Source organism: Electrona antarctica (genome assembly GCF_951216825.1).
Source record: "Electrona antarctica genome assembly, chromosome: 2".
NCBI classification, from domain to species: Eukaryota; Metazoa; Chordata; class Actinopteri; order Myctophiformes; family Myctophidae; genus Electrona; species Electrona antarctica.
In genome coordinates, this window is record NC_136807.1 from 39,682,312 (window position 1) to 39,694,804 (window position 12,493).

The window sequence follows — 12,493 nt, forward strand, 5'->3', positions numbered from 1 at the left end:
AATTAAATAAATTAAGATACAAGGTTCATGACCGACAGTGAGGATATCCAGGTATACATCAGCACGATCACAGCACAGGCCCTTTGTGCGAATAACATTTGAAGAACTTTAAAAGTGCTTTATCACACACATAATCTTTGTAACATTTGCAACACGGTTGCATTATTATTGTATATCTATACAGCCAAAATATTCTACTGAAAACTTGGTCCTTAAATGGCGCGAGTTCCGCACGCCTACACCCTACACCTAACACTGTATGAATGGTAAGCTACGTGACCTTCATGAATACTGTTGTTTTGGGGATGAGGAGCCATCATATTAATAATGTTTCTTCAGTAATGGTCCCATTGCACATTAGCTGTATAAACAAACAAACACGTGCACAAACACACACGCGCACGCACAAACACGGTACACAGAAGCAACACTTAAGGTAACGTCGTACTGAAGATCGAGCATGAATTCTTCTAGTTGATGTCTGCCACCAAATCAAACCTGAATAAAGAGAAAAACACATGAATCATAAACGGATACCTCCGTTATTCAGACTGCCGTGAAATTGAGATACTATGGGTAAAAAAAAGATTAGGCAGGTGCTGAGGAAAAAAACTAAACAAACTAGAAAAAGACAGAAAAAGGCTTGCATTAAGTGTGTGTAATTTCGAGCTAAATCCGGAGTAAATATTCGGTATTGTGTAGAACACTGGTTCTCAACATGGGGCCTGGGGACCCCCAGGGTTCCTCGGGGCGGTCCCAGGGTTCCCAGGCAGCTAATGATTGATAGTTAGAATACAAATGGAACCTTTGTCCATTCTCTAGTCGATTGGTCCTCAACAGTGGTCCAGTGGCCCCCAGGGGTCCATGAGGGGGTTTTAGGGGTCCCCGGCTAATGATTGAGAGTTAGGGAACCAAATGGACCCTATATTCATCTGTACACTCAGAGTTATATTAAGATTGTACATTGGGGTTAGGGTTCCCAGAGATGTACAATCAATATGCGTGGCCTAATGCGTATCAAACTTTGCATTCCTTGACATTAAAAAGTTTGGTAATCGGTGCTATAGAAGACTGCCTGCTAGGTTAGAAGTATCTTGCTTACCATTGTGTGACACCACTCTTCAGGTCAAGCTGATCCAGATCCAGCTGTAACTGTGGAAAACAGGAGAAAAAGCAGAGGTGATTCCGAGTCCTTCCATACCTCTATAACACACAGTTTCTCAAACCCTTTCAGCTTGTTGTGACCAAAAGAGAACATACAAAGCTAAAAAGAAATACAGTAGGCCTAATTTATTAACCACTTCATCCCTATTTCAAAAATATTTGTTAAAAAATAAAGTAAAAGAGGTATCTTAAAATAACAAAGAAAAGGACCTGCACACTGTCAGAAACGTGCAAAAAATGTTGCTCTTTATTAAATCAACGCTTCGGTCGTTAGACCTTGATCAGGAGGGACAATTGTGTCTTTGTGTCTGAGGTACATAAAGACACAATTGTGTCTGAGGTAGGTGCAGAGAGACAGGAAACCAGGGGCAGAGAGAGCGGAGGAACATGCAAGCATCTTTGCACTCACTAGGAGCCTAATGTTCTGTGAACTGCATCTGTTTTACCTTGCCAATAAGCTCCCTCTCCCTGCTCATGAAAGAGACACTGTGTTTCACGGACAGTTCCAGTCTTCTCTGAGAGGACTCTTCCAGAGAGAAGTCAAAGTCAAACCTGCACAATCACACAAAGAAACAAAGAAACGGATGACAAATATGTAATCAATCAAAATGTAGACAGATATAATCACTATTGTCAGCAATGTGGAGGGGTGTTGTCCATTGGGGTTTTTCTTTTTTGACTGCTAGTTGTGTTTTGTTTTGTTTGTTTTTCTTGTCTCTTTCTTTTGTGTAAGTCATTTGTATTTTGTATGCTTTATTGTAAAATCAATAAAAAACTTTGATGACAAAAAAAAAAGAAAGTAGCGTATGTTAAATAAGGAATAGCTGTTATTTCACACTTAGAGGTTTGCAGCACCTGGCTATCGTCTGCACCACTTCCGTTTTCCCACGCTGTCAAAATCCTTTCATTCACGAATCTAAGTGTGAGCACTACTAGAACCAATCTGCAGCAAGGAAAATTAAATATCACTGCCTCTAAACCTCATCCTTCTCTTTTAAGTCAGCGACCGAACCAACCACCTACATCCCCAGCTCCACCTCGTTAAGTCCTGGAGCTGAAAGGACAGGTGGTTCATCTGCACTGCCACCACCAGCGTCTAGACTCCAAGGCGGGTTCTCTCTCCTATCTATGATCTAGTATGCAGTTTATATGCTAATGGCGTCTAATCGCCCAAATCTGCACTTAATCTAATAAACGCTTTGCTTGTCTCAAATTGGCGTTGATCTATCCTTTATTGAAAACCTGACTCTTTTATGCCTGTTAAACTTCCTGCCGCACCTCTCGTTGAATTCGGGGTTTAGGTCTCTCTTCTTGGTGGCGGTTTTCCTCTTTGTGGCGCCCTTCTTGTCGGGAAGGAGCATGAAGGTAACGTAAGGATCGGCGCTCTCCTTGGAACACGCTGCGAGGGCCCTGCGGATTCACAGAGAGCACACACAGTACGGTACACAGCTTAGGGTGGTGCCACCAACTTCCTGAGGACACGCAAAACAATGCACAGATTCTATAAGGAACACAACACAGTAGGTCTTTGTTGCTGCAGGCAAACAGCAGCGAGCAAACAGTGGCTGGTATTGAGACAGTGTGTTGCATGCATAAAGACCTGCAGGAATAGACGGTGATGTAAAGCCTGCTCTCCTCGATGGAGTAGCCAATGGACAGCTTCACCTGGCCAGCTCCAGCGCTCTCAGCAGCACCTCTGGAAAGACAAGCATGGACAATGGGGTTAGTTCATTCACCTGGCCAGCTCCAACGCCATGCTCAGCAGCACCTCTGGAAAGACAATGGGGTTAGTTCATTCATTCACATTACAGCAGTGGTTCTCGGCCTTTTCTGGATCAGGGCCCCTGTTTGGTCTACTCTACACTGGACTGGACTGGAATGGCTGGCAATGGGTGTTTTTATTTATTTAATGTTCTATTTATCTATTTATTTGTGATTGTGTTTTTTGTTAACATATGTTTTATCACTGAGATACCATACCTATGCTGCAATTATTTATTTGGGATTAAGTCCCTTGACCTTTTGTGGAATAATTCTACTGTACTATGCACTTATGCACGTTCAAATCAGAACAGACACCTCCAAGCAGTAGACACAGAGAATTGGCACACACACACACACACACACACACACACACACACACACACACACACACACACACACACACACACACACACACACACACACACACACACACACACACACACACACACACACACACACACACACACACACACACACACCCACACACACACACACACAAAATCATGTTAAAATCATGTTAAAATCATGTTAAAATCATGTTAAAATCATGTTAAAATCATGTTAAAATCATGTTAAAATCATAATCACGATTGCTAGCTACTGTACAGTAGAGACAAACAATAAGCAGGACAATGGACGCATTTATACAAGTGTGTGTGTGTGCGTGCGTGCGTGCGTGCGTGCGTGCGTGCGTGCGTGCGTGCGTGCGTGCGTACAGAAATAGCAGGACGATGATGTGACACTTTATGTGATGAGATGGGATGTGCTGTGAGATGTGTGCGTGCCTCAGAAATTAAATCCGAACAATGATTTGTTATTTCTATATTTAAATTTTCATATTCCCCATATACGAGGAATATTCGAAAATCTAATATTATTTGACTAGCCATAGTGTGCGTGCGTGCGTGCGTAGTGCGTGCGTGCGATAGAGACTCACACAGCGAGGCTGCCCCTGTGTCTGAGGTCTAGATGGGATGGATCCCATTTGGGAATGACCTCCTCCACGTTGACATCAGCCACATCAGCCACTGCCAGCTGAGTGTCCAAGACCTGCAGGTCACACGCTCAGTTAGTCTCTGGATATTAAGCATCTGTGTCCTTTTAGATTTGAGTTATATACGTTTTTCAGAAAGTTCTTCAGATGTAGAACAGATAGATACGCATCACGATACAGTGGCCACGATACAATCTATATAAGATACTATACGTTAATTCCAAATAATTACCATGTATTTATTACAAGAGCTCTTCTGTATTATTCTGTAGCAAAGGCAAAGCCTTTAAGTATTGCACAAATACAATAAAGCACTTTCAGGCCCACAGAGATCTTTAAATGTAAATAAAAGCCACCTCGTGGCTTTATTGTGCATTGCACCTACACAATGTGTTTATATTGATATATTGCCATATCGATAAATTGAACCCACCACTTCAGTGGCTTAGAACAGTGGTTTTCAGAAATAGCAGATGTACAGTACAAGCTGCACAGCGCTGTAAGCTTGTACATCGGCTATTTCTGGAAAAAAAATTAAAATCTTGAAGTGTTAACAGAAATCAACTCTTCTGCAAAAACAGCAGATCTACAAGCCCCAAATGCAGAGAGACAGTGTCCTAGTGCCTCAGTAAACTAGGATCACAAACCTATAGCATCAATTCAAACAATATAGTGTCAAAATAATAATGTATACATTTAAACTGTATATTAGGATAGGAAACAATGAACCTAGGATCTGTCAAATCTTTAACATTGTGATCAAATCACGGTTCTTTTTTCCTGCCTAATATTGAACCAGTTCAGAGTGTTTCCACTGACAATGAATTGGTTCAGAACCCTAAAAGTTGGTCCAGAACTGTAACAAAAACATTGGCCACCAGTTCCGTGAAAGCACCTAGGTTCCATGAATCTAGGACGGAACCAGTTCTTTTGGTGGAAAAGGGGCCTGAGAGAAGAACAGTGGCTAGTCAGTCAGTACCTTGAGCGTGGCCCTCAGTAAGACCTGGCTCTCTGGCAGAGCTCCGTCCAGACTGAGCCAACGGTCCAGCACCAAGCCCTGCTCGGCCAGCACCTCTCTGAGAGGGAGTGTCACAGAGCCCAGGGCCTGGCCCCAGCTGTGGGAAAGCTGCATGTAGGGACACACGCGCACACGCACACGCACACGCGCACACACACACACACACACACACACACACACACACACACACACACACACACACACACACACACACACACACACACACACACACACACACACACACACACACACACACACACACACACACACACACACACACACACACACACACAATGAATTGAGTTAAATTGAAAAGTTAAATAGGCCCAAATAATACAAATTCAACAACACACACACACACACACACACACACACACACACACACACACACACACACACACACACACACACACACACACACACACACACACACACACACACACACACACACACACACACACACACACACACACACACACACACACACACACACAGGTGACCTTGTCTCTCACCTTGACCGTAAGGACGTCTTCTCTGGGGTCACGGACCAGGAAGTGGAAGGCTTCGTCCCACCGAGGGGACGTGGACCTGTCACACACCTTAGAGAGAACCACAAATGGTTAATAATGTCTGCCTCTGCCAGTCCTCAAACAACGAAGCACAGTTTTCTGGCTTACAGAATTTCAACTAGGGGTTAATGGTTGACTATATACCTTGGTTCGGTAGTTAGTGCTTTTGAGGATAATCTCTGCCCCGACTTTCGGCTCCTTTCCACTCTTCTTCAACTGAGAACGTATTAAAAAAAGAACAATGTGCACCCACCAGAGAGATCAGCAGCATGAGTTGAGACTTAAGAGACATGACATCACCAGTGATTTCATATAAGAATGAAGTGAATATATACCTACAATTGTATTCTATGGTGCTCTAAGTCTAAGCAACACAACAGTGAGCGTATACGTAATGTGCTTCTGGATTCCTCAGGGGCATGATGGAAATCCCCGTCACCATAAACAAAACAAATAGTACCCGTGGGAAGCATAACTATGAGCTCACCGGCAGGCCGTGGGCACGCTCCACATACACAAACAGCACAGCTGCCGAGGCCACCACCTTGTTCTGGTACGACTGCTGGGAGTGGTACTGTAAAACCTGGAGAGAAAGAAAGGCACACCGTCGCATCAGCCTCAGGGATTAGACCAAAGATTCGCAAAGGAGACTGAATCGTAGGGCTGTCACCACCATTACAAATTTAAGTTGACGGTTAATTGTCAATTTGCGATTAACGATTTCATTTGTGTTTTTGCGTTGAACATCGGAACGTTGCGGTTTGTATTTCCGTTTGCGTTTTAGGCTTCGTAACACAAATCTTAACATACAAAGAAATCACAATTAATATTAAAGACACATTTAATAATTTTGAATACGTTTTTCTTTCCCAAAACTTTACAAAATAGCGTAAATAGTTTATCTACAAGCTTACTTAACACATCATAAAGTGACGTGTTGTAAGCTTGTAGATCTGCTATTTCTGCTATTTTTGAAAAATACTTCAACATGGAATCGATTGACCATTATGCGAAAATTATTGCGATTATGTAATAATTGTGACAGGCCTACGGAATCGTTATAATTTTATATTCACATTAAGCGCCTTTTATAAAGTCAAAAGCGCTGCCTAAAGCATGTATTCTGCCAAAAATGAGAAAGGCACAAAAAAAGAAAGGGGCGAGGAGTACAGAATATTGACAACAGCGTTTTAAACTAGTAGGTGTAGACGTGAAATGAATGAAGACTCAGCAACTGCATGGCATATTTCTCGCCCGTCAAAAATGTATGAATCTTTTATAGAGAAGCTGTCAGGCGAACACCAACTTGTCTGTGTCTGTCCTCGCCAGCTGTCACCTCTCTCCTCCCGGCAGGCATTGATGCTGCCTATCACTACAGAGCAGTGCAGCTGACGCTGCTGATTGGCGATGTATTTTTTTTTTTTTTTTAATTTTTATCCCACGATTTTGTAACCCATTTTTCACCCCTGTGTCAATTATCTAATGTGATCCTGGGCTCTACACACCCTCCGCCAACCTAGTCCCCATATATGGGGGACATGGGGAGAGCAACGGACTTGAACTCATGCTTCCTTCATGCCTGAGTGTCCAAGTTGCTCCTTTGCACCTGACAGGGGGGAGTTTCCCTAGATGGACGTAGCGCGTGGAAGGAACACGTTATTCCAACCAGTTCCTTTCCCCTCCATCAGGCGCCCCGGCTGGCCAGGGGGAGGCAGTTTAGAGACCAGGATTACTGCATGTTTTTTGTGAGGGTCCCTACCCTAGGGGACACGGGGAGAACATGCAAACTCCACACAGAAAGGCCCTTTCGCCAACCCTGCCTCGGGTATGGGCACTGATGACGCAGAGGAGGAAACACGCCGCCAGCACCCACAGCGTCCCGAGCGGGAATCGAACCCAGGACCTTCTAGCTGTGAGGCGACAGCACTACCAACTGTGCCACCGTGCCCCCGATTGGCGATGTATTAATAATAGTAATAATGTCTTTAAGAAAATACAACTTCACGATGCATATCGCGGAGTGGTTCCCAAAGTGGGGTCCAAGGACCCCCAGGGGTCCTTGAGGGAGTTCCAGGGGGTCCCCAGCTAAATGATAGTTTGGAACCAAATGGACCATTATGGGTCTGTAACTCAGAGAGTGTACAAATGGAACCAAATGGACCCTTATGGGTCTGTAACTCAGAGAGTGTAAACATGGAAGGAAATAGACCCGTTAGGGTTAAATTAACATTGATTTTACAATATAAATTGAGGGTCTCCGAGATAGAAATGCCATTAAATGGGGGTCCTTGAAATGAAAACGGTTTTAAAGTGACTGCTAGAGCCGTACAAATGGGGGTCCGCAGGCTAATAGATGTCAATTTGGGGGTCCTTTACATGAAAAAGTTTGGGAACCACTGATATAGCGGATATTATGTATTAGGTAATAATAGGTTTAATATAGGATACTGTTTTTGTTAGGCAGAAGATGAGGAGGGATACAGACAGAAAAAGCGTTACTGTCACTTTTTGGTCATTACATTTTTTATTTCCCTTAGGGTTTAATGTAAAAAGGTGGATCCATTTTCTTTTGAAGGTGCCTAGTGTGAACCAAGCTCGATAACTGCCAATCTACAAGCTGCGTGTAGAGCACTATGGTTTGTCGTTCAACAAACCATACAGTTTACATTGTGGAGCAGCAGTTTTAATTACCGTATAGCTCTAGAGCAAAAGAGAGGGAAGGAAAACGAAGCGAAAAAGAGGTAAGGGAGGAAGAAAAGGAGAGAGAGAGAGAGACATTAAGGATGAAAGTAAGTAATTAAGTAAGTCAGTAAGTGATTAAGTAAGTACGCTTGAGGAATAACTAACCTGCTCCAGCCTGGGTAAGTCTGTGATTCTGGGCAGCCATTCCATTACCAGATGCACTCGGCCTGACTTCACATCGCTCAGAGTGTACCACTGTATCAACACACATATTGCAGGGCCATGATGTAAAACTGTACAGTATGTTGTGTGAGTATGTGTGTGCGTGAGTGTGTGTGTGTGTGTGTGTGTGTGTGTGTGTGTGTGTGTGTGTGTGTGTGTGTGTGTGTGTGTGTGTGTGTGTGTGTGTGCGTGCGTGCGTGCGTGCGTGTACACTTGTGAGGGCCAAATGTCCCCACAAATATAGTAGACTTCCGAGAAATAGACACTTGTGGGGACAATTTCACCAGTTGTTTTATGGTTAAAACAGATTTGGGAAGTTAGCCTCAACTTAAGTCAGGTATTAGGGTTAGGAGAAAAGTGTCCTAACCCTAATACCTGATGTAAATGTCCTCACAACTATAGTAATAACAATCTGTTTCTAGGCTACATACAATGTTTGTCTGCGTTTACAACAGATTGAGAAAGTCTTATAATATCATATAACAGAAATGTGTCACACACCGTATCCAGGAACTGCGCGCTGATGATGTCTCGTAGGTTCAACTTGAACCTGAGAAAACAAGGCCAGGTCAATCCTTAAGGTAGCTCTCCACCAAATAGACTACTACTTATCACTACATGAAGTCAGGGGATCAGTCGGTTGGAAGGTGTGAAAGAAAGTTACTGAATGCACCTGAGAGTCGACACCGACAGGCAGCTACAGTACTACTGTAGCCTATGGCTTGAAGTCCGCTGCTATCCGACGGTCGGAAGCCGACCGTGCGACACTTCCCTACAACATGCGACCCGACGCGACAGTGTGTACCCACCGCCAATTCAACAACAGATTTAACAGTGTACCCACCGCCCATTCAACAGCAGATTTAACAGTGTACCCACCGCCCATTCAACAACAGATTTAACAGTGTACCCACCGCCCATTCAACAGCAGATTTAACAGTGTATACCCACCGCCCATTCAACAGCAGATTTAACAGTGTATACCCACCGCCCATTCAACAGCAGATTTAACAGTGTACCCACCGCCCATTCAACAACAGATTTAACAGTGTATACCCACCGCCCATTCAACAGCAGATTTAACAGTGTACCCACCGCCCATTCAACATAGATTTAACAGTGTACCCACCGCCCATTCAACAACAGATTTAACAGTGTATACCCACCGCCCATTCAACAGCAGATTTAACAGTGTACCCACCGCCCATTCAACATAGATTTAACAGTGTACCCACCGCCCATTCAACAACAGATTTAACAGTGTACCCACCGCCCATTCAACAACAGATTTAACAGTGTACCCACCGCCCATTCAACAGCAGATTTAACAGTATATACCCAACGCCCATTCAACAGCAGATTTAACAGTGTATACCCACCGCTCATTCAACAGCAGATGTTCGGCAAGAGACGCTTTTTAACACTTACTTGCTGTCTGTGCGGTAAAGAGCTACCTTTACCTTTTAAAATTCTGTTTATGGGTTTTATACCTCAATTCGCCATATTCACACATTAGCCATTTTGCAATTAAGTGCCACCCGGGGGGGCATTTCATCACAACGCACAAATATGACAAGAGAGCAAAATGTCCTCTGTGACCCCCTTTCCACCGGTTGGTTCCCGCAATGGTTTCTTAGTCCATGAGCCAGAGCTCCAAAATTGGTGGGGAAAACTAGACCTATATTAAATTGTTTATAGGATCAATACAAGTAAATTAATACATGATAACCCTTCCACAGTAATAGCTTTTTCATATTTTCGATTATTTTGCATATTTTCCTACATAATGCCTCAATTGTAAGTTTGTAACACAATAAATCATTGTCTTCGTGTAAGTACTCAATTGGGGAAGTTTCATGGTGATAATAATCTAATATAGGTATGGTTTTGCCCACTCAATTCATAATTAATGTTCCGATTTTGGAGCTCTGGCTCCCGGACTAAGAACCAAAAAGAACTGAACCGGTTCCCATTGTGAACCAACCGTTGGAAAAGGGGCCTGAGTGAATATAGTCAATTAGAGGCCCCTTAGTTGCTTGTTGTCTTGAATGTTTAAAATAAAGGACGCAGCACACTGTACCTTCCCAGGAAGTCGTCCTGATCGATGTCCTTGTCAAACAAATCAAACTGGATCTCCTGACCAGGCAGCTGGGTCAATATCACCTGGAGATAGGATACAGGGAGAAATATATATGCTTCGAGTCTAAACACACTCGGTGTGTGTGTGTGTGTGTGTGTGTGTGTGTGTGTGTGTGTGTGTGTGTGTGTGTGAGTGTGTGTGTGTATGCTGTGAGTGAAGGTGCATGTGTGCGTGTGGTGTGTGTGTGTGTGTGTGTGTGTGTGTGTGTGTGTGTGTGTGTGTGTGTGTGTGTGTGTGTGTGTGCGCACGCCATGTGTTGAACTGCCGATACAAGCACATTTTGAGTATCTGCAAGTTGATGTTAATACTTAAGTGAAAGTAACAGATTCTTTGAAAGTCAAAAACCTTTGGTTTTATAAAATGGTGTGGTCCTTTCAATGCAGTGATACCTCATACAGTTCATTCCAGATTAATGCAGTGATACCTCATACAGTTCATTCCAGATTGGGTTCAGGTTCTCATTAATGGTGCGGCTGCGGAATGTGATGCCAGCCACCCGGATCTTCACGTAGGGGTCGCTCTTTCCTTTCACCATGCCCCCCATGAAGTTGTCCTTGGCTATCAGGTTGTGGGCCTCCACCAGATGCATACGCAGCACTCCCTGTAGACGGACAGACAGACAGACAGACAGACAGACAAACAGGCAGGCAGGCAGGCAGGCAGACAGACAGACAGACAGACAGACAGACAGACAGACAGACAGACAGACAGGCAGGCAGGCAGGCAGGCAGGCAGGCAGGCAGGCAGGCAGGCAGGCAGACAGACAGACAGACAGACAGACAGACAGACAGACAGACAGACAGACAGACAGACAGACAGACAGACAGACAGAACAAGTGTTAATCTAGTGTGTGTGAGATTCCAAACGGGGTTAGCGTCTGTACAATGTTTAGCCTACTCATTGACGCAAACTACCACAACATTGCCTAACACGAGCCTGGCAGGACAAATAACAGTTTTCTATAGTGACAACTGGAAACTAAATGGAAACGAAGTCAGGGGGACTGTGTGTGCGTGCGTGCATGCGTGCAACAGTGTTGACAGTGTTTACAGATTTTGTGAGAAAAACAAGCAGTCAGGTCTATGAAAACAAGCCCAAAATAAGCAACTAGTCAGTCAAACATTATTGTCTAATATAGTTTTACAGCAATATGGTTCTCATGAAAATATTTTGTGCCAGGGACCCCATATAAGATTTGTCTTGTAAGTTGTTCAAAAAATATTCCAGATTTATCACATTTATTTCAAGATTCTTTGGAAATAGCAGATCTACACGCAAATATCCATTATATAGGGTTAAAGTGGTTAAACTGAAACATGCCCCAAAACATTGGCGAGCATGTGTGTGTGTGTGTGTGTGTGTGTGTGTGTGTGTGTGTGTGTGTGTGTGTGTGCGTGCGTGCGTGTACATCCTTCCGTGTAGCTTGCTCTTACTTCAGTTGCAAACTCTGGGTCAGGGGTGGTGAACTGCGGCCGTGAGCATGGGTGTTTGGTAGCCACAGGGGCGGGCTCTGATTCCCATCCCGACCTCCTCAGAAGGGAACCGACGCGAGAGGGACGAGGTGACGGAGTTGTAGGAGTGAGGTCTTCATTGAGCCACAACACCTAGGAAACACAGGACGAGAGCGGTTTATGGGTACCGGTAGTTAGCAAATGTCATAGTTGCTGACTGTATGTGAGTTCAGGTGTGCGTGCGTGCTTGCGTGCGTGCGTGCGTGCGTGCGTGCGTGCGTGCGTGTCGGACTGGTTTCACTTTCACACTGCCTCTGATATCCTGTTTGTTGTCTGAACCAGGATATCCTGTTTGTTGTCTGAACCAGGATATCCTGTTTGTTGTCTGAACCAGGATATCACATGCCCAACACTATCTTATGACCAGGCATGATATGTAGAGGAAAGTGTGTTTTATTGCAACATACTGCATGTCAGATGATTTCCTT

The 12,493-nt window shown here is 44.1% G+C and overlaps 1 protein-coding gene across 1 annotated transcript in view; it reads right to left on the reverse strand.

Moving 5' to 3' along the window:
- Positions 1–1,098: 1,098 nt before the first annotated feature.
- The window catches only part of esyt1a (extended synaptotagmin-like protein 1a), a gene marked incomplete at its 3' end in the record, with an annotated part of 39,587 nt that continues 28,192 nt past the window's right edge, over positions 1,099–12,493 (reverse strand). Inside the window, exons 17-30 of the mRNA XM_079517895.1 lie at positions 11,988–12,158; positions 10,978–11,154; positions 10,494–10,576; positions 8,915–8,963; positions 8,357–8,446; positions 5,997–6,092; positions 5,654–5,725; positions 5,453–5,539; positions 4,902–5,048; positions 3,866–3,978; positions 2,765–2,860; positions 2,443–2,574; positions 1,611–1,716; positions 1,099–1,152 (exon numbers count right to left, since the gene is read on the reverse strand). Coding sequence (XP_079374021.1) covers positions 1,099–1,152; positions 1,611–1,716; positions 2,443–2,574; positions 2,765–2,860; positions 3,866–3,978; positions 4,902–5,048; positions 5,453–5,539; positions 5,654–5,725; positions 5,997–6,092; positions 8,357–8,446; positions 8,915–8,963; positions 10,494–10,576; positions 10,978–11,154; positions 11,988–12,158 — 1,473 coding nt within the window. The remainder of the gene's footprint in view (positions 1,153–1,610; positions 1,717–2,442; positions 2,575–2,764; positions 2,861–3,865; positions 3,979–4,901; positions 5,049–5,452; positions 5,540–5,653; positions 5,726–5,996; positions 6,093–8,356; positions 8,447–8,914; positions 8,964–10,493; positions 10,577–10,977; positions 11,155–11,987; positions 12,159–12,493) is intronic.